Raw genomic sequence first — 19,225 nt, 5'->3', positions numbered from 1 at the left:
AGGCCACCAAAAGGAAGACAGCCAACGACTGGGGAGGGTGGATAGGAGACAGTTTAGCTCCTGGGTCAAGAGCTCAGGGTCTGCAGTCAGACAGCTCTGGGCTGCAATTGCAGCCCTGACAGTCATTCGCTGTGTGGTTTGGGGCAAGTTGCTTCACTCTCTGAAGCTCAGTTTCCGTCCCTGTAGATCGAGGGCATAACAGTGGCTTCCTCACAGAGTGGGTAGTAGGATTATATGAGGTAATTTAGGCAGAGTTCCTGGCACATAGTAGACATTCAATAAATAGTCACATCTTTATCTTCCTCCTCTTCCTGTGTCTGACTGAATGATTGAATAGGGTCCACCCTCCACTGAGGAAAGGGCATACATAAGAAACCTCTTTAGATTTTTCTAAGACCCAGATCCTCAACTCAGCCTGTCTGGGGCTGGGCCCCTGGAGCTGCCACTAAGGGCTGGTGGTAAGAAGGAAGCTGGAGCTCCTGAGCCTTCACTTCTGTGCCTCCCACTGCCTCATCCAGGAAGCCCTCTGGGGCTAGACACATTAGTGAGCATTCTTAATATTTTCTCCCAGTCCGTGTCCCAACAGCTGTTTCTCCCTGGGATGTCGACGTTTTAGGTAATCGGTGGGAAAATTGGAACCATGAGATTGGCAGGGGGCTCTGAGAATACTTGTAGCCAGACGTGTTGTGGGTATGGATGGGTCTGAGCCAGCCAAGGGAGGGCTGTGCCTGAGTGGGTGTGGGCCACAGTGTCTCCAGGCAAGAAAGGTCTTACTGCTGCATGCCCCAGGGTAAAAGGCTAATCAGTATTGCAGCATGAGGGAGGTGGAGTAGGTTTAGAAAGAACTTCCCTGCAGGGTGGGGCATGGTGGACAGCTGCAGGGGACCTGCCGTGGCAGGTTGAGGGTTGGGGGCGTGGAGGCAGTAGCTAAGTGAAGGACTTCAGGCAGGTCTGTGCTCCTGGCACAGTGTGAACCTATGAGTGCCTTTTGGGTGGGAAATGCCTGTCTCTAACGCAGGCAGGGGAAGCGGGGCTATCTCAGGGTTAGTGGGGAGTGAGCAGATAGGGGTCTCTTAGGCTGGGGAGAGGGTTGTCACCGGGACAATTATGGCAAGCCTCTCTGACCCTGAAGCCATCAACCTTCCAGAATGGCATAACCTTGCATGAGGGAGGCAGGCGGGCTATCATTTGGGGTCTAGGTTGAGCACCCCAGTAAAGCATCTCCCCCTGTTTCTGGGAGGAGAACCAGGCGTGGCTTGTTGGCTGTCTGTCCTGGGAACCCAGTTCTGGGGACCCCATGTTTTCTGTGTTGTCCTGCTGTTCGTCCCCCTGTCTGTCTCGCACCAGTGTCTCTACCCCCTCAGTCCCTGCTCTTCCTATGACACCCAATCTCTATCCTGTCTGCCCTGGGGGGCCCCAAAGGGAGAGCTCCTAAGGCTCTGCCTTGCTCTGTACCTGCTTCACCTCCCCCAACCTCATGGCCCATGGCCCATGGCCCTGCCCCTACCCCGGCCCACTTTGGGAGCCCCTGCCCCGACCCCTCCTCTCTCCAGCTCCTCTGCTGCAGCCGGGCCTTTCTGGGCATTCATTCACGACTTTCCTCCTTTCCTGTCCCTCACCCAGGGCTCCAGCGTGCGGCGGGAGGGAAGCCTCCAGGACTCTGTTCCCTCTGTTTAAAGTCTCCAGGTTAGTAAGCCAGGAGGAGGGAGGCCCCCCATGATTCCCCCTCCCGCCAGCTCTCTGTAGTCAGATGCTCCTCCCCAGCCTGGAGGGCCAGAAATGGGGAGGGGGCTATCCCTGGTGGGCCCAGCCTTTGCCAGGGGAGGGGGCAGCAGATACCTGACTCTGGGGAGGGCACTTTGGCTGGTAGAGAACATGTCTGTATGTGCACGTGTGTGCATGTCAGTGAGTGTGCGTGTACAAGCACGCGTGCATGTACATGTGTGTGCAGGCTGCAAAGCCACCATGTAAGCTGGGGCTGGGGTGAAAAGAAGAGGCGGGAATCCTCTGCCGAGGGGGCTTGTGGTCTGCGGAGAGGGATCAGGAGCAAGGGGCACCTCTTATGGGAGGATGTCCATGTTCCAGCGATGCCCAGAGGGTGGGGGATGGGAGAATATGGGACCGTTTTGTTTAGCTTACAGTCACATGCAAACTTGTGATCTCGTTTCATTTATTCAATTGTTTGCTTGTTCATCCATTTATCCATTTATTCAATAAAGACTTACTGAAGGCCAGGTGTGGTGGCTCACGCCTGTAATCCCAGCGCTTTGGGAGGCCGAGGCGGGCGGATCATGAGGTCAGGAGTTCGAGACCGGCCTGGCCAACATGGTGAAACCCTGTCTCTACTAAAAATACAAAAATTAGCCTGGTGTGGTGGCGGGCACCTGTAATCCCAGCTACTCAGGAAGCTGAGGCGGGAGAATTGCTTGAATCCAGGAAGCAGAGGTTGCTGTGAGCTGAGATTGTGCCACTGCACTCCAGCCTAGGTAACAGAGCAAGACTCTGTTTTGGGGGTGGAGGGGGAGAAGACTTATTGAACACTTTCCCTGTGCCAGGCACTGGACTAGGCTCAGAGTCTAACAGCAACCAAGGCAGATAGGTTCCTGGATGCTTTGCTTAAGTGTTGAGCAAGTAGAGGTTGAAGAGTTGGAAGATTTCTTGGCTGTGGGGGCCTGTCCTCTGTCTATCTGCCCCTGCTCCCCCTGCTGGCAGCTCTTTTGTAACTTTATGTCCCTGTGGAGTGTCCCCTCATAATGTGACCCTGCCAAGCAAGCAGTTACTTGGCCTCCAAGTCCCTGGTGACCTTGATGACTAAGGGTAACATTACATTATTAGGTTGCTCCTGAGGCTGCTTCAGAGGACATCAAAGAGCCCAGCTGGAGGAGGGTGTATGGGCGGGGGAAGCCATCCCTGCCCCCAAATCTGGGCCCAGGACCAGCAGCCTGGAGCATTGGACTTGAGAGTCAGCCTGCCCTGGGTTCAAACCCCCACTTCAGCCATTTCCTAAGTGTGTGAACCTGGACGAGCCACTTTCCCTCTCTGAGCCTCAGTGTTTGTGCCTATAAAGTGGTACAAGAACACCTCCCAGGCAGCATTGTTGAGAAGAGTAAAGAAAAAGAAGTGATGGGCCCAGACTTGGCCCACAGCAGGGGCTGCCTAATTGCAGGTACCCTTTGCATCCCCACCTACTGCCCAGGGTTGGGCAGGCTGCACCTGGGTCCTGTCTGGGTGCTGCCCTACCTTCTTAGGAGAGGGGCTATTTTCAGGTCCCATGTCCTCCAGCCCTTCTCCAGTTCTCTGAACTGCTATTCAGCCACAATCTAGGTGGGCAGCTGGGGGAGGCAGCTCTCCTTGCCACTGTGGCTGCCGCCGCCTTGATGGCTTTTTAATAACTTTGCTCTGAGACAATCTGCAGAGTGCTCGTTTGTCTGCCTCTTAATTAAAATTACCGTTTTCCTAAAAGAGCAACGACACTGCTCCCCTCCCTCCCCCATCCTCGGCTGCTGCCGGGAGAAGCCAGGAGAACGAGGAGAGACTTGAAATTGGAGCCCTTTCTTCCCTCCTTGCTCGCGTGAGTTACCCCGCTTCTCCACACAAACAGCAGAGGGGCCAAGGCTCAGCCTGCAGGGTGGGCTCGGGCAGTGAACCAGGCAGAGGGGGCCAGCGCAAGGGCCTCTGAGATCCGAATGTTCGTCTCTTTCACCCACCCTTTTCTGGAATACCCCCAGTGATGGGGAGCTCAGTACCTTACAAGACTTACTTTCTACCTCTGCAAAAAGGTGAAGCAGCCCCTGTCCTGGCTTTATCAGCCAGAGTGGAATAAGACGTGGATGGGTTTTGAAAGAGTGCTGTGAAGGATTATTGAAATGCCTGTTGAGGGTGTAGGGGGTGGGAGTCGGGAGGAGGCCACCATGGTAGTGGACACCGGGGTCAGTCCCTCACTGTTGACTCTGGTTTTGGTTAGAAGAGACCTGTGCTCCCTCTGTGGGCTTTCAGGGGATGGGGCTCATTTAGTCATTGCTGAGTTTTGAGAAGAAAAATCATCACTGGTAATAATGAAAATACTGATGGCCAGTATTTATCGGGTGCTTCCTCGGAGCCAGATGCTGGGTTGTGCACTGTACACGCGTTAGTTCATTTCATCCTCACAACTGTCCTGTGAGCTCACTGCTGCTGACTGTTTTGTGGGAGAAGAGACAGACAGACCTGAGGGGTTAAGTAGCATGCCTGAGGTCAGAGAGAGAGTCCCAGTCTCTAGCAGGGTAGCCTCAGCCCTACACCCTCCATTCCACCCCCCGCACCCCACCCCCCGCCTTCACCTGAAGCTTTGTGTGGGTCTCACCCCATTCCCTGGTGCACCTTTGCCTCCCTCTGCACTCCGGCAGCAGGACTCCTCTGGCCCAACGCCGTGGAGAATTCATGCTAAGATTCATCACCTTCCTCTCCCACCCTGTTCCTCCTGAGGAGTCCATGCTGCAGCCAGGTGGGGGCCCCAGCAGCTCCCTTGGGTCTGGCCTCTTCCCCTGTGGTCCTTTGCCTCCGCGGCTGGGCTCCTCTTCATCACCTCCCATTCCTGCTCCTCCCTGAAATGCCCTTCCCCACAACCGCCTCTGGGCTCGCCCCTATGATCTCCCGGAGCACTGTCAAACCTCTGGTGGCTCCTAATGTAACCTTTCTTGAACAGTCACCAGTTCTGGACATAACTAAGCCCATTAGCCTACTTTTGCTTGTGGGGGCAGCAAACTCAGTACCTTCAGGGGCAGCAAATGAGGGAAGCGATGCATGAGGATGATAGGGAATGGTGGGGACTGTGGTGAGGAGAGGGGTGCCTTCCTGCCTCTGCAGCCCGCCCTTCCTTACCTCACTTCCTGTGCTCCTTAGAGGTATTAAAATTCAAAGAAATAAAACAAAATACCATTAGCCATCCCTGCCTCCCGACAAAAAAAAAAAAAGCCTGTGCCTCAGTGTAGCCACAGTGTGATCCTTGCTAAATCATCTCATTCATCTTGGCATCCCCATATTGCCTAACACATTAAAGTAACTGTGTATGAATTGCTTGTTGAATGACTACATGACCACACATGTGCCAGGCACTGTGCTATTACACACCTTATTTCTTCCCGTCTTCACAAGGGAGGTGCTGTTTTCTCCATTTTGCCATTGGGGAAACTGAGGCCTGGAGGACTGAAATGATTTGTTCAAGGTCACACGTATGGCAAGTGCCCAAGGTGAGATTTGAGCCTTGACTTGCTGTGTCCTTCTGCCTGTTCTGTTTGGTCATGGGGATGCATACATGGGACACATGGCACCTGCTTTCAGTACCTGCCCCGGGTAACAGGGAGCACTTGTGTGGCTGGTGACCACCTGGTTGAAGTGCACTGCTCACCTTGGGGAGGCAGGGCGGGGAAGTGAGGACTGCAGAAGCAGGAAAGGTGCAGATGCCCCTCACCCCAGCACAACCCTCCTCCCTCAGCTTCCGGTCCCATCCCAGCAGCCTGGGGATGGTGGCGTGGTGACAGGTGCTGAGCTGCAGAGATGACGGCACTGCTGATTCCCCCATAATTACTGTCTGATGAGACACCAGAATTAGCCACTGTGCGAGCATGGGATGCAGACATGGGGCACTTGCAGGGAAGCAGCTGAGGGTGAGGGAGCCTTTCCTTCCAAGCCTGGGGCCCTCTGGCAGCAGAGCAGGGAGGAGGAAGTAGGTTAGCAAGGAGGAAGCACTGTGTGGTTAATATGCCTCAGATATTATCATGTGGGCTTGTGGTTTTCCAGTTCTCAGAGTGACTGGCTGCCAGACAGGGGCATCCTGGGCCTCAGGCCACTAGCCCAAGAATTCCAGGCAGAGCAGGCTGCCCACTCAGACTCCTGGGCACACCCTTTGGTGTCTAGAGCTGGGGCTCTGAGGAACATAGTTGCTGGGAGATGCTGAGATTCAGACCAGACCCCTTGAGTGACATTAGCAAGGCCAGGCACCAGAAGGTGAATGGAAGTGACTGGAAGGAGCAGTTTCAGCCGACTGAGCCAGGAACTTCACCCCTCCCAGGAGGCAGGAGTCAGGCTGGCCCCTGAGGTCTAAGGCTGGGGGAGGCCTGAGAGTTAGGAGCAGGGGGCGAGGAAGGTATGTTCTGGCCCTGGAACAGGGCTCTTAGGCCCTGAGCATTTGTTTTTCCTGGCACACGTGCTGTGTGGGCAGGAGGGGCACTTGCGAAGACACTTTAGTAACAGAAGCAGACAGGAGTCACCTGTACTGCTCAGACCTCATTAGAGCAGTTCTGAAGGCCACCAGCCAAGAGAGGTGGTGACACAGGGCTTACCCAACAAAGGGCAGTACAGATGGCCAGCGGGGCTGGGCCACACAGGAAAGACCTGAGGGCTCATGACAGAAGGTTCTGGTTCAGGAGCCTCCACTCTGCTCCAAAGGGAGAGGTCATGACCTTCCCCCAGGTTCCCCTGAGGGCCATGGGCACAGACTGTGGCTCATTTTAAGGAAGGAGAAACCCCACAAGATGATTGGTGCTTTGGATGTAATGAGTTCTCCATTCCTGGAAGTATCCAAGACCTGACTGGCTGGAGCTCCTGATTTGCAGTTCTGTCTCTGCACAGCCTGTGGTAGGGGCTGGGAGGGCTTCATATCCAGCGCAGGTACAAGAAGGCTGCGAGGAGGTCTGTGGAAAGGTGGGTCCCCCAGAAGGTCTTTCAGGACTGTGGGACCCCCACTTCCAGCCTGGGTTTCTGTGATCTGGGGGTGGCTCTGCTTCCTCCCTCTCCTCCAGCCCTGGGGAATAGACTCTCCCTAAAAGGACTGGGTAGATGGCGCCCAAGATTAGCTGGGAAGGAGGATTGTTTCAGTGTTCTCTTCTTAGGGTGTAGGACGGACAGAGGGGACCTGTGGGACTCTGGCTGAATGGCTTAGATGAGTACTCACAGATGACCTGGTGGCAGAATCAGTATCTTCCTCAGGGGCAACAGGGGGTAGGGGAAAGAAGAAGGACCTGGGCTAAGCACTCCCGCAGTTGAGACCAGCCTCTTCCACTTAACTCTGGCCTTGGACAAGTCACTCCTTCCTGAGCCTCAGTTTCTTCACCTGTAAAATAAGCGGTTTGCAACCTCACAAGGTGACTGTGAGAATGAAGAGGATGATGGCTGCACGAGCCCTTTCAGATCATGAATATGTGTGGGTGTTCAAGGGTTGTTATAATGGCTGGGCACGGTGGCTCCCGCCTGTAATCCCAGCACTTAGGGAGGCCAAGGTGGGCAGATAACCTGAGGTCAGGAGTTTGAGACCAGCCTGGCTAACATAGTGAAACCTTGTCTCTAAGAATACAAAAATTAGCCGGGTGTGGTGGCACGGGCCTGTAGTCCCAGCGACTCAGGAAGCTGAGGCAGGAGAATTGCTTGAACCTGGGAGGAGGGGTTTGCAGTGAGCCGAGATCGCACCACTGCACTCCAGCCTGGGCGACAGAGCGGGACTGTCTCAAGAAAAAGAGTGGGTATCATTTCATGGCTGGTCCATATTTCCCAGGGGTTCCAGCGAGCGCGATGCTGTGTTTAAACCTCGTCACTCAAGATGGATGTGTGGATTGGAGAAGGGAGGATGGGAGTCTTTGTGTCTTTCGCAGAAGGGGAGACAGTTTATTTTTCCCCTGCCTTGAAGCCTGTGCTCCACCTTCCCAGATGCTGCTCTGATGGGAGGGCTCAGGTTAGACAACAAAGAGAACTTCCACAAGATGCCCCTGGTATCTGACCAGGCCCTGGCTTCCAAAGACTGCCTGGATCCAGAGGCCAAGCAGGAGACTTGCCAAGTCTCCCACCTTCTCCAAACTGAACCAGGCTGCCTTCGCCCCATCCTCCAGAGTCTCTTGGGATACTAAAGGGGTGTCCCTAGGGAGAGAGAATCATGGACTGCAGATTCGGCTGTTTGTTCTTAGCTAGCTTGCAGGGTGGCGGATAAATTAACCCATGAGGTGAGAGCTAAGCCTTGAGTCCCAGCAGTTCTGTCCTTCCCCATCAGCAGAGCTGGAAGCTGGGCAAAGGCCCTCCGGCCCCCCTCGCCCTGGTGGAGGCGTTGAGCACCTATAGAGGTGGGATGAGGGCTGGAGGCACCCAGCTCCCAGAGGAGGGTCTCACTCATGACCATCATCCCGTTGGCTAAGCATTGGTCAGAGTGGGGTGGCCTTGAGGTTACTGGGCCGACTCCTCTATTTTAAGACATTGTGTAAACACCTCAGCAAGGGAGCCCCGAACCTAGCAAAGAGGAAAAGGAGCTGAAGATGTCGCCTCCATGAGGGACTTAGGATGGGCAAGTCCCCGCTGTCTTTCACCTCAAGCTGGAGATGCATCTACCTGGCACTTTAGCGGGCCCCAGATGCCCTGCATGAGCTGCGTGGACTGGCATGGCACCCTGTTCATGTGGCATCTAAGGTGGCAGAGTGGGGCACCCTGGTGGGCCCAGGTATGTAGACCCCTGCATGTAGAGTGTCATGAATATGTGTGGGTGTTCAGGAGTGGTTATCATGGCTGGGCGCAGTGGCTCACGCCTGTACGCCCAGCACTTTGGGAGGCCGAGGCAGGTGGATCACCTGAGGTCAGGTGGAGGGTGCAGGTGAGGTAGGCTGTGGCTGGACCCATGTCAGTGAGCAAGTACTGGGCAGCCAGGCGAGGTGCACAGGTTTGACATAGAAGCATGAGTGAGCAGATGTGTGTGCCTGGGCGATGTGTCTGACTGAGGGTGTGCTGGGAACCTGGAGGAACCCTGCTGTTTCTAGCAGCCGAGGGAGCTGTCTGAGTGCTAGGGTCATGGGGCTGGGACAAGGCCTCCTAGGGAGAGCCTCTCCCCATGAAAGGTGGTGTCTCTGAGAAGTATATCAAGAACATCTGGGCAAGACTGAGTCTCCTGCCCAATACTGATGAGCCCGTTGATGAGTACTTGGTGTTGAAAATGCTTCCCTATGGGGAGGCAGGGTGGTGGGTGGGGCTTCTACCACTCACTTCCAACAGATTGGAGTCTCTTCCCCTGGAAACAAGATGCTTCCCCCTGGGCATGCTTTCAGCCAGAGGTAGCTGCAGGGTGGGGGAAAGATCCCTTTCACACACAGAGGGGCATAGCACTCAGGCTGGAGTGCCCCTTGGGGAGAAGGCGCTCTGGCAGGCTCCTCAGAATGATGGCAGAGCTGAGGACAGGCACCGGCCCCCCTCCCTTTCCACCCTCCAGTGTTCCCTCCTCCCCTCCCGCTTGGCCTGTGTTCCCCTTGGCTGTTTCTCCAAGGAGATGTGGAGCTGACAGGACACCTTCCCTGGGAGCGTGAGCAGCGGAGTTGCCACACAGGAGTTAGCTGGTTAACATAGTGCCGCGTGGGCACATGCCAGGGCTGTTCCCAGCCTTTCCAGCTCCAGCTTCAGACTGGGGGTGACATGCTGTCCTCCATATCTCTGTCCCCTTTCTTCCCGGGGAAGCCAATTAGCCAGATTTTCATTAGAAGCCAAAAATCACAGCCCCACAGTCCTGGGTCTGATAGAACTGCGACAGTGGGTGGAAGGAAATCGGGCTCCGGGGTAGATCAGAAGGAACTGACTTCGCTCACCCGGGGTCTGCAGTCTGCATGCCTGTTGCCTGTTATTAGCTTCTGTTTCTTCTTCTTCTTCTTCTTCTTTTTTTTTTTTTTAAAAAAAAAAAAAAAAAGCAAATGAGAGGACTGAGGCTCTGAGCGTCCCCTGACCTACTCAAGGGCACATAACTAGTCAGTGGATGCAGTGGTTTTTGGTAATGTCACAGCTTTGCCTGCTGTCTGTGAGAGAGGAGGGACGGGGGGAAGAAGGGGGATTGTATCTCTGGAATTCTGGGCAAGGGGCTGACTTGCACATTTTGCAAGGACGGGGAGTCCTGTCTGAATGTGCAGCTGGGATGCCCTGCGGGGACCCTGATTTCTGTGTGGAGAGCATCCCCCTGGGCTGGGGGCATCACTGGGCCGTGGGCCCCAGCTTATCTCCCTGGCGGCCAGCCTGCTGCGGTGTTTCTGTCTTGCTGCTGATCCTTCCTAAGGAGGTTGTTAGTCTGTCCTCCTGGGGCCCGTGGCCTAGGGAGGGGCTCCCCAGGCAGCTGCTTTCTGGAAAGTGGCATCGTGGAATGGAAAAATCCTTGTCCCTGAGGGCCAGGACCCCTGGGTTCCACTTTGGGCTCTGCCTTCAGCTCCTACAGATTGGGTCAGGCTTATTCTCTGGGCCTTGGTTTCCTGCCTGGGAAAGGCATCTGGCTGGAAAGAGAGCACTGTGGTTTCCCCATCACAGTGACGGGTAAGGAGGGGGCCACCGCTTCCTGAGAGATGAGAGCTGAGGGGAGGCCCCACATCACTGCCAGGGTCTGAGAGCTGCTGTGCTGTGTGGCCTGGGGCCCTGGGGAAGGGACAACTACAAGCAGAAGGAAGCAAGGACTCCACAGTCACGCAGAGCCAGTGCAGTTGGTGGAGGTGGCACTGAGGCCAAGCCTGGGATCCTTGAGAGTCCCCAGAACCCCACCCCACTCCTGATGTGGTTGGTGGGCCTCCTCACCCCACCCAATTCTGCCCTTCTGGGTGGAATGGCCCCTCTGCCGTCAGGAGGCCCCAGTCTAAGGGACGAGAGGGTCCTGCTGTGGGAGTGCCCCGTTCTGTGCAAGTGGACGCCGTCAGCCTGGGATGGAAGAGCTGGGCCGGGGAAGGATCTGATGCCCCCCCCACTCCCCGGGCGCCCACCCACAGGGAGCTTGGCCCCCTCAAATCTGCTCTTCCCATGGAAAGCCCCAGCAGCTCCACCAGTAGCAGCCAGGGCCCAGGCCCCCAGCCTCACCGCTCTTCCTAGGCAGGTGTCAGTGCCTTCCCCCAGCCTGGAAGAGGTCCTTTCATTAGATTCCAACTCATTTACCAACTAAGTGACCTTCAGTAGGTTTCAAATCTGCACAAATTGGTTTGTGTTTTTCTGCCTGCACAAAGCTGTGACTGGCAATACCCCACACCCTCCCCAGCCTCCCTTCGTAGCCCCATGTCCTGTGGGCTTGTGAGCTGGTGTCTTCACCCTGAGCGCTTCCTGCCCTCCCTTCCCACCAGGGCTATACCCCAGCTCCTACCCCTGCCCAGACAGTGGGTCAGGGGCACACATGTGACAGCCTCTCAGGTCCCCAAAGTCCTCCAGGGCTCCATCATCCCCCATCCCACCTGGATGCCCAGCTTCTGTGGAGCTTGGGAAGCGGGTGGTGGGATTCCCCGGGCAGGGGGATGGAAGAACCACAGGGTCATAGGCCACAGTCCTAGTCCCCCTTCTTACCCCCACCCCTGGGGAAGGGAGTCCATGTGGTGACTCAGGTTAGGTCACTCAACCTCCCTGAGCCTCAGTTTCCCTTGCTGTATGGTGAGAAAAATCAGCCTGCTCCAGACCCTTCTCCATGGTGGCTTTATAGATCAGGGCTGGGAGGTGGGGGGGGGGGGGGGCAACAGGTGTGTCACCTGCCAAGAACCACCTGACACCTCTTGCCTTGTCCATCTTCCCCCACCCCTGTCCACTACAGTGCCCAGGAAGTGAGCAGGGCCCACGCTGGGAGGATGGCCTCAATCCCCCCTGGCCTCGACCCTCTTCTCTGTCCTCCTTGTCACCCTTGGTGGGGAGGGGAGCTGGTGTTCCTTGGAGACAACTTGCCTGGCCTTGCCCCGTGTCCCTAGTGCCCTGCCCCAGTCACCAGGAGTCTTTATTTTCTAGCCATCTCCTCCATGCCTTCAAGTCAGCTCCTTCTCACAGGCCCTGTCTCAGGCCTTCTGTCCAGTGGGCTCCCTTCCCCCTTCCTCTTTGTCTTCCCTCCTAGTCCAGGCAGACTCTTCCTGAAGTGGAGCCTGACATTCAGGGGGTGGTGCTGGGCTGGCAGGGAGTGGAGATCACTGTGGGGAGGTGCAGAGTTTCTGGCCACCCCCCCTCCCCCGTGCCAGGAGCTAGGCAGGAGCCCCCTGTCTCCAATCCTCAGTCCAGCTGCCTCTTTCCTCCTATCGCCCTTCCCCCATCACACACCCCCATCTCCGAGGCTGTAGTTGGAGTGACAGGGAGACTCAACAGGGCGCTGGGTATTAGCAATTTGGGGGGATATTACACAGGAATGTTTACAGAAAGGCAATTGCCCGGAAAATGACTTTGGTTGCTGTGGTATGGGGCGGAAAAGATGGTTTTAGAAAACAGACACAGATGGGCTTCTGCTCCAAGGACCCACAGCCAGCCAGCCAGCAGAGGCTGAGGGGTATGGGCACATGAGGAAGGCAGAGCCAGGGAAACCCAGGGACAGGGAGGCCGATTCCTTCACTAGCCGGGGAAGCAAAGGATCCCCTCCCCTGATCCGGGTTCCCAGAGCCTCTGTCAAGCTTGAGACATATCTGGTCCTGGTTGACCTTTGTCCTCTGGCCTCAAACCTCCAAGCACACAGTGTACTTCCCGACTGCAGCAGGCACCAGCAGGATGGAGTTGTCAGGCACAATCGAAGGTGGCAGTGCCTCGGGGCTCCTCCTGGGTGACTTGGGCTCCTGTAGCATTGGCTGCAGAGGAGGGACTGGGGGAGCCTCATGCTGCCTCATGTGTTTGTGTGTGTGCATGGGTGTGGCCTAAGGTAGGTCCTCCACCCTTCCAGCTGTCTTCACACTTCTCTCCTGCTGCCCTGCATAGCCCCATGTCCTGTGGGCTTGTGAGCTGGTGTCTTCACCCTGAGCGCTTCCTGCCCTCCCTTCCCACCAGGGCTATACCCCAGCTCCTACCCCTGCCCAGACAGTGGGTCAGGGGCACACATGTGACAGCCTCTCAGGTCCCCAAGGGAGGGGTTTTGTCCAGCCTCCTGATCTCCACAGAGAGGGTTACAGGGACCTGATTTCCAGATCTTGATCTTGGGCCTGGGGAGGACTCATGTCAGGGGCCCCAGAGAATCCTCTTCTCCCTTTCCTGAGCTGGTGGCTGGCTTCGCTCTTCCTCTACTTTGTCCCTTTGCCTCTCTCCTTCCTTCTCCCTCCCTCTCCTCTCCTCTCCCTGTTCTCCTCCTCTGCAGATGACGTCATGTGTGCATGTTGCCCAGGGGTGGCCAGAGGACAGAGTAGAGGGTTACATCTGGGATAAAGATGCCAGTTGGGGACTGGCTTGGTGGCTTATGACATGGTGTCACTAAGATGTTGGGATCTTAATTCTCCTAATGAGTTACAGTGATCTCATATAAAGAATGTGGTGGAGGATAAAAATAAATGAGGCTCATAAATAAACGTGGAATTTGGATTGTTCGAACAAATGACAACCTCACTCTTCCCAAGCACCTGTGCCGTCCTCCCAGCCGGCCACTGGGGGGCGCCCGCCACTTCCCGGCCACCCCAGCCTCAGGCCACTTTCACCTTCCACGTTTCCCAGGCCGGGCAGGCTGAGCCCAGGGTGGCAGAACCCGCCTTCCTCACCCTGCCTTTCCCCTCATTCAGATTCTGGATTTCGCCAGTTCTCGGCATCTTCCTTGTGGCTTGAATCTCAGACTCAAAAAATTTAGTCAGCCTTGCACACTGAGGTTCCTTGGAGAAAAGAGAAGCCCTGAGCCCCTCCCTTATGTCTCTGGCTTCCCCAACCCCATCCCTGGGTTGCGGGGAACCTTCAGCCCGACGCCCCTCCCCCAGGGTACCCTAGCCTTGCTTCCCTTCCCCCAGAGTTCCCTGTCTCCGTCTCTCTCTATCGCAATCCCCCATCCCTCTCCCAGGAGAACCCAGCCCTGCTTAAGACCCCTGCCTGGGTCTCTCACGCCCTTCCTGCCTGGAACAGGATGCATTGATCTGTGCAGGGCTGGCCGGTGCCTGGATCTGCTTGCTAGATTGGAATCGATCCCTGTGTCTTTTCCCTGGGCTGCTCAGGTTCAAGGAAAATCAGGGCCACTCCGAGGACTTGCTGGTGGCTGGAACAGGCATAGGGGTAACAGGGAGGTCAGGCTGCTACGGCCCAACAAGCCCATTGCCGCTCAGGAATGTCTTTCATTGAAAACAACCTACTTTCGCCCCGCGCGGTGGCTCACGCCTGTAATCCCTGCACTTTGGGAGGCAGAGGTGGGTGGATCACCTGAGGTCAGGCGTCAGAGACCAGCCTGGCCGACATGGTGAAACCCTGTCTCTACTAAAAATACAAAAATTAGCTGGGCATGGTGGTGGGCGCCTGTAATCCCAGCTACTCGGAAGGCTGAGGCAGGAGAATGGCTTGAACCCAGGTGGCAGAGGTTGCAGTGAGCCAAGATCACACCATTGCACTCCAGTCTGGGCCATAGAATGAAACTCCGTCTCAAAAAAAAAAAAAAAAAAAAAAAAAGAAAAGAAAACAACCGGGCCGGGCGCGGTGGCTCAAGCCTGTAATCCCAGCACTTTGGGAGGCCGAGACGGGCGGATCACGAGGTCAGGAGACCGAGACCATCCTGGCTAACACAATGAAACCCCGTCTCTACTAAAAATACAAAAAAATTAGCCGGGCGAGGTGGCGGGCGCCTGTAGTCCCAGCTACTCGGGAGGCTGAGGCAGGAGAATGGCGTAAACCCGGGAGGCGGAGCTTGCAGTGAGCCGAGATAGCGCCACTGCACTCCAGCCTGGGCGACAGAGCGAGACTCCGTCTCAAAAAAAAAAAAAAAGAAAACAACCGGCTTTCTCCACCATTGTCTTGCCAGCCTCTCACTCTGTGCCCAAAGGCAGAGTTTAGACATTAACATCCCCATTTTACAAATTAGGTTCTTAGGCTCTGAAAGGGAAGAGATTTGTAGACTGAATAAATACCTAAATTAATGAGGCTGGGTGTGGTGGCTCATGCCTGTAATCCCAGCACTTTGGGAGGTTGAGGTGGGTGGATGGCTTGAGCTCAGGAGGTGGAGACCAGCCTGGGCAACATGGCAAAACCCCATCTCTACAAAACAAAACAGACCCCCAAAATAAGTTGGGCATGGTGGCACGTGCCTGTAGTCCCAGCTACTCAAGAGACTGAGACTGGAGGATAGCTTGAAGCCAGGAGGTCGAGGCTGCACTTAGCCATAATCTCGCCACTGCACTCCAGCCTGGGCAACAGAGTGAGACCCTGTCTCAAAAATAAATAAACGGATAGCCTGGGATCTCAGAAAAGTTGCTAAGACACCCAGGGTGTCTCTGGCCTGGGTTTTTCTCTCCCAATGTTCTGATTTCAAGTGCCTAGCCTGCTGAAAGAGTTAAAATCATTCCTGAGTCTTCAGAGCCCCCCAGAAGGCTGGTCACTGACTTCCCTCTCCTAAGGACAGGATGTTCCCCCACCCTCAACCAGAAGCCCAGGTTCATCCTCCCAGCTCAGCTGGGGCCCTGCAGAAAGAAGTTAAATCAATACAAAGTAGGAAGCCAGGACAGCTAGGCTACCCAGGCACTCCCTTCTCCCTGAGCCTCAGTTTACTTTTTTTGTTATATAAAAGCCAAGGATCTCAAAGGTTCTTAAACGGATTCTAAAGCTTTTCACATCAAAGCTCCTCCTTGCCACCGCCCCTCAGAGAGAGCAGATCATCTCTTCTACCCCCTCCCCTCTTTCTGCCACCCCTTAGTATCTAACTCCTGCCCACCTCACCCCAATGGCCCCAATGCCAGAGCACCTGAGGGCTGAGTGGCGGCCTGGAGGAGGCAGTGAGGGGTAGTCCCTGCTCCCCTGTCTGTGCAGGCTGCTCAGCAGCCCCTCCCCACTGCCAACTGTTAGATTTGTGGGACTGCAGTCATAAAGTGCAGCTGTGAGCTCCATGCCCTACCCTCTGCCTGCTCCAGCAGCTGGGAGCTGGGACCCCTCCCTGCCATAATCTGCCTGGGAAAACTGGGTGACCTGGGGACCCTCCCACTCCACAGTCACCACCCATCTCAGACTGGTACACTGTTTGCTCCACTCCAGACACACTGAGATCCCCCAGGAGGTAGGGAAGGAGGTGCTGGCATAAAGAGGGGGTAAGAGAGGGGATGAGGAGCTCTTTTGGCTCCAGGAAGGAAGCAGCTGGGAGATGATAATTGGAGACCTGTCCCAATGTTGTCCTGAGCCCTAGGAGGGCAGAGGAGCCTGGCTCTCTGGCATAAAGGGGAGGGGTCCTTCTGGCTCAGGCAGGACTAGGCCTGAACTGTGGAGCTGGATTCCAGCAGCAATGCCATGGCAGAATCTACAAGGCCTGGGCAAAGGGAAGGCTCTTGGCCTCAGAAGGTCCCCTCCTTCTCACTTGTACCCAATGGGCTGCAGACCTCTGGCTGGTGTTGAGGGCGAGTGGAGGAGGAGGAAGGTCAGGGGTTACTGGAGGCAACCCTCTGACTTTGGTTGGAACTATTTCTCCAGTGCCCAGGGAACCCCCAGCCTTCTCCTGGAGGCATTATTCAGGCCACTCTCCTTCAGCCACACTTCTGGCCACTGTGGGTTGCCACAAGTACTTCAAGGGCAGGGACTGGGCCCTTGGGAAGATGGCCCCAGTGTCCCCAGTCTCACTTAGTCAGGGGTTGTTTCACAAATGGCCATCATATCAGGAAACCTTTTGTACTGTACTAATGCAATATATATTTTTGTGGCTGGGCGCGGCGGCTCAAGCTTGTAATCCCAGTACTTTGGGAGGCTGAGACGGGCGGATCATGAGGTCAGGAAATCGAGACCATCCTGGCTAACACGGTGAAACCCCATCTCTACTAAAAAAAATACAAAAAACTAGCCAGGCGTGGTGGCGGGTGCCTGTAGTCCCAGCTACTTGGGAGGCTGAGGCAGGAGAATGGCGTAAACCTGGGAGGTGGAGCTTGCAGTGAGCTGAGATCCAGCCACTGCACTCCAGCCTGGACGACAGAGTGAGACTCCATCTCAAAAAAAAAAAAAAAAAATTTATATATATATATATCTTTTTGTTAGCCCACTTTGAACTTCAAATTTACTTAAAAGGAAACTTTATTTCACTGCTATCCCAAGGAACTATATCCATGAAATAACTGGTTTGACCTTATAGTTGGGGCTTTTTCTAATCCTTATGAAAAATAAAGGTATTAAAAAAAAAAAAAAGAGCTGGGTGTGGTGGCTCACACTTTTTTTTTTTTTTTTTTTTTTTAGGCAGAGTCTCACACTGTCTCCCAGGTTGGAGTGCAGTGGCACAACCTCGACTCACTGCAACTTCTGCCTCCCAGGTTCAAGCAATTCTCCTGCCTCAGCCTTCCAAGTGGCTGAGATTATAGGCATCCGCTATCACGCCCAGCTAATTTTCTGTATTTTTAGTAGAGACGGGGTTTCACTATGTTGGTCAGGCTGGTCTCAAACTCCTGACCTCGTGATCCACCTGCCTCGGCCTCCCAAAGTGCTGGAATTACAGGCATGAGTCACTGTGCCCGGTCTGTGGCTCACACTTTTAATCTCAGCACTTCGGGAGGCCAAGGTGGCAGAATCACTTGAGCCCAGGAGGTTGAGACCAGCCTGGGCAACATAGCAAGACCCCATCTCTAAAAAAAGGAAAAAATTCACTGGGCGTGGTGGCATGCACCTGTAGTTCCAGCTGCTTGGGAGGCTGAAGTGGGAGGATCTCTTGAACCCAGGAACTTGAAGCTGCAGTGAGCTATGATCACATCATTGCACTTCAAGCTGAGTGCCAGAGTGAGACCCTGTCCACTCAAAAAAAGAAAAAGGAAGGAAGGAAGAGAAGACATAAAATAATGTTCTTCCCAAAGTCATCTCTCATGTACTTGGACCTTAGTTTGGGGAGCACAACAGAGGATGGTGACCACGGTGAGAGGGACCACCCCAGATCCAGGGCCATCATGGGGATAGCAGCAGGTCAGTGAGGAAGTCCACACATGCCATGTGGTGCTGTCAGTGTTCACTCAAGAAAGAGTCATCGCAGAGAGTGTGGTGGCACATATGTAACAAATATTGAAATCAAATCAGACCTCTACCATTCAGTGTTGCTTTGGGCTTGTCAGTGGACTTCTCTGAGTCTCGGTAGCCGTTTCTGAAATGGGGACCATGATAACACCCCCCTGATGGGGTGTAGGGAGGCACGCAGCCATGAGGCAGGTGGTCAGCCCCTGGTGAGCTGCGGCTCTCATGCCCATGGGAGCCCTTCTTCCCTTGGTTCGGTGCAAGGTGCTGGGTTCTCGCAGACTCTGTGCCCCTGATGGACACACCCCAACACACCCAGGGAGGGGTGTGTGTGTATGTGTGTGTGGGGGGGGGCAGGTGGCTTTTCTTGAAACCTGGCTGAATCTCCTCTTTCCTCTGTGGCTGGGCAGGGGGTGGCAGACCTGGCAGCTGTCCACAGACCTCCTGACAGTGGATGCTTGGCAGGAGGAGGCTTGTGGCAAACCTGGCTGGTTTCCAGCATTTCCAGCCGGGTCCCCTGTTGCCTTGGTCTGCCCTTGGAGGAGCCCTGTGAGTCAGGCCACACAGCGGGCAGGAGTGCATGTGTCTGCTGCAGCGCCTCATACCCCAGTCCAAGGCCACACTTGGAGTGCTGCTTTGGGGCTGGTGGATTGTGGGGCTGGTGTGTGCATGAGAGGCTGTGCTTGTCTCCCTGTGGACTGACTTCTGAGGGGCACAAATCTATGCTTTATGCCCAGGAATATGGCTGAGGTAGGCCCCCAGCAACTTCTTCCACCCCCAAGGGCATGGGTGACCTCTGGAACCCCTGGCCACTGGTCGTTGAGGCTGGAGAGTGCGGGCCAGCAGGGTGACCTCAGGGCTGGTGGGCATTTGGGAAGGGAATTCAGAGTTCCGCGTGGGACCTCAACCCCCGGCCTTCTCTTTCTTTCGCTTCTGTGCTGTCCTTTGTCCGCTGTACGTCTCTTATGGGTCTTAAGCTTGTGTCTGTGTCAGGAGGAGAGACTGAAGAAGGGAGGGGAGAGGTGGGGGGAAAGTCCCTGGGAAGGACTTCAGCTGTTCTGTCTGCTTCCTTTCTCCTTTAAGTTTGTTCCAAATCCATCTCTCACTGTCCTCTCTGTGCCCAGCCTCTCCTGTCTGTCTATCTGTCTGTCTCTGGGGAGGGAAGGGAAAAGGGGTCCCACTGCCCCAGACCCTGGGCTTCCATCTCCATGGGAAACCTCAGAGCGATTTTTGCCTTCATTCTCCCCATGTGTTCCCTCCCGCCCTGGCCCCTTTTCCAGCCGGCCCCCAGCCTTGAGAATAAGTATGTCCTGGACATATGCTAGTCTGAGGGAGGAGGCAGGGCTCCCCCTACCCAACCTCGAAGGAAGACTACGAGCTCCTTTTC

The 19,225-nt window shown here is 55.3% G+C and overlaps 1 protein-coding gene across 15 annotated transcripts in view; it reads left to right on the top strand.

Moving 5' to 3' along the window:
- Positions 1-19,225, top strand: part of SRCIN1 (SRC kinase signaling inhibitor 1) — a 76,946-nt gene that overhangs the window by 8,146 nt on the left and 49,575 nt on the right. For 8 of the 15 annotated variants that reach the window (XM_045374897.3, XM_074019432.1, XM_005583967.5 and 5 more), the window contains exon 2: positions 1,624-1,686. The exons of the other annotated variants lie outside the window; for them this stretch is intronic. In XM_045374897.3, coding sequence (XP_045230832.1) covers positions 1,624-1,686 — 63 coding nt within the window. The remainder of the gene's footprint in view (positions 1-1,623; positions 1,687-19,225) is intronic. 15 annotated transcript variants of the gene reach the window in all.

The sequence above is a fragment of the Macaca fascicularis genome, chromosome 16 (genome assembly GCF_037993035.2).
Source record: "Macaca fascicularis isolate 582-1 chromosome 16, T2T-MFA8v1.1".
Taxonomy (NCBI): Eukaryota; Metazoa; Chordata; class Mammalia; order Primates; family Cercopithecidae; genus Macaca; species Macaca fascicularis.
This window is presented reverse-complemented; position numbering and strand designations above follow the sequence as displayed.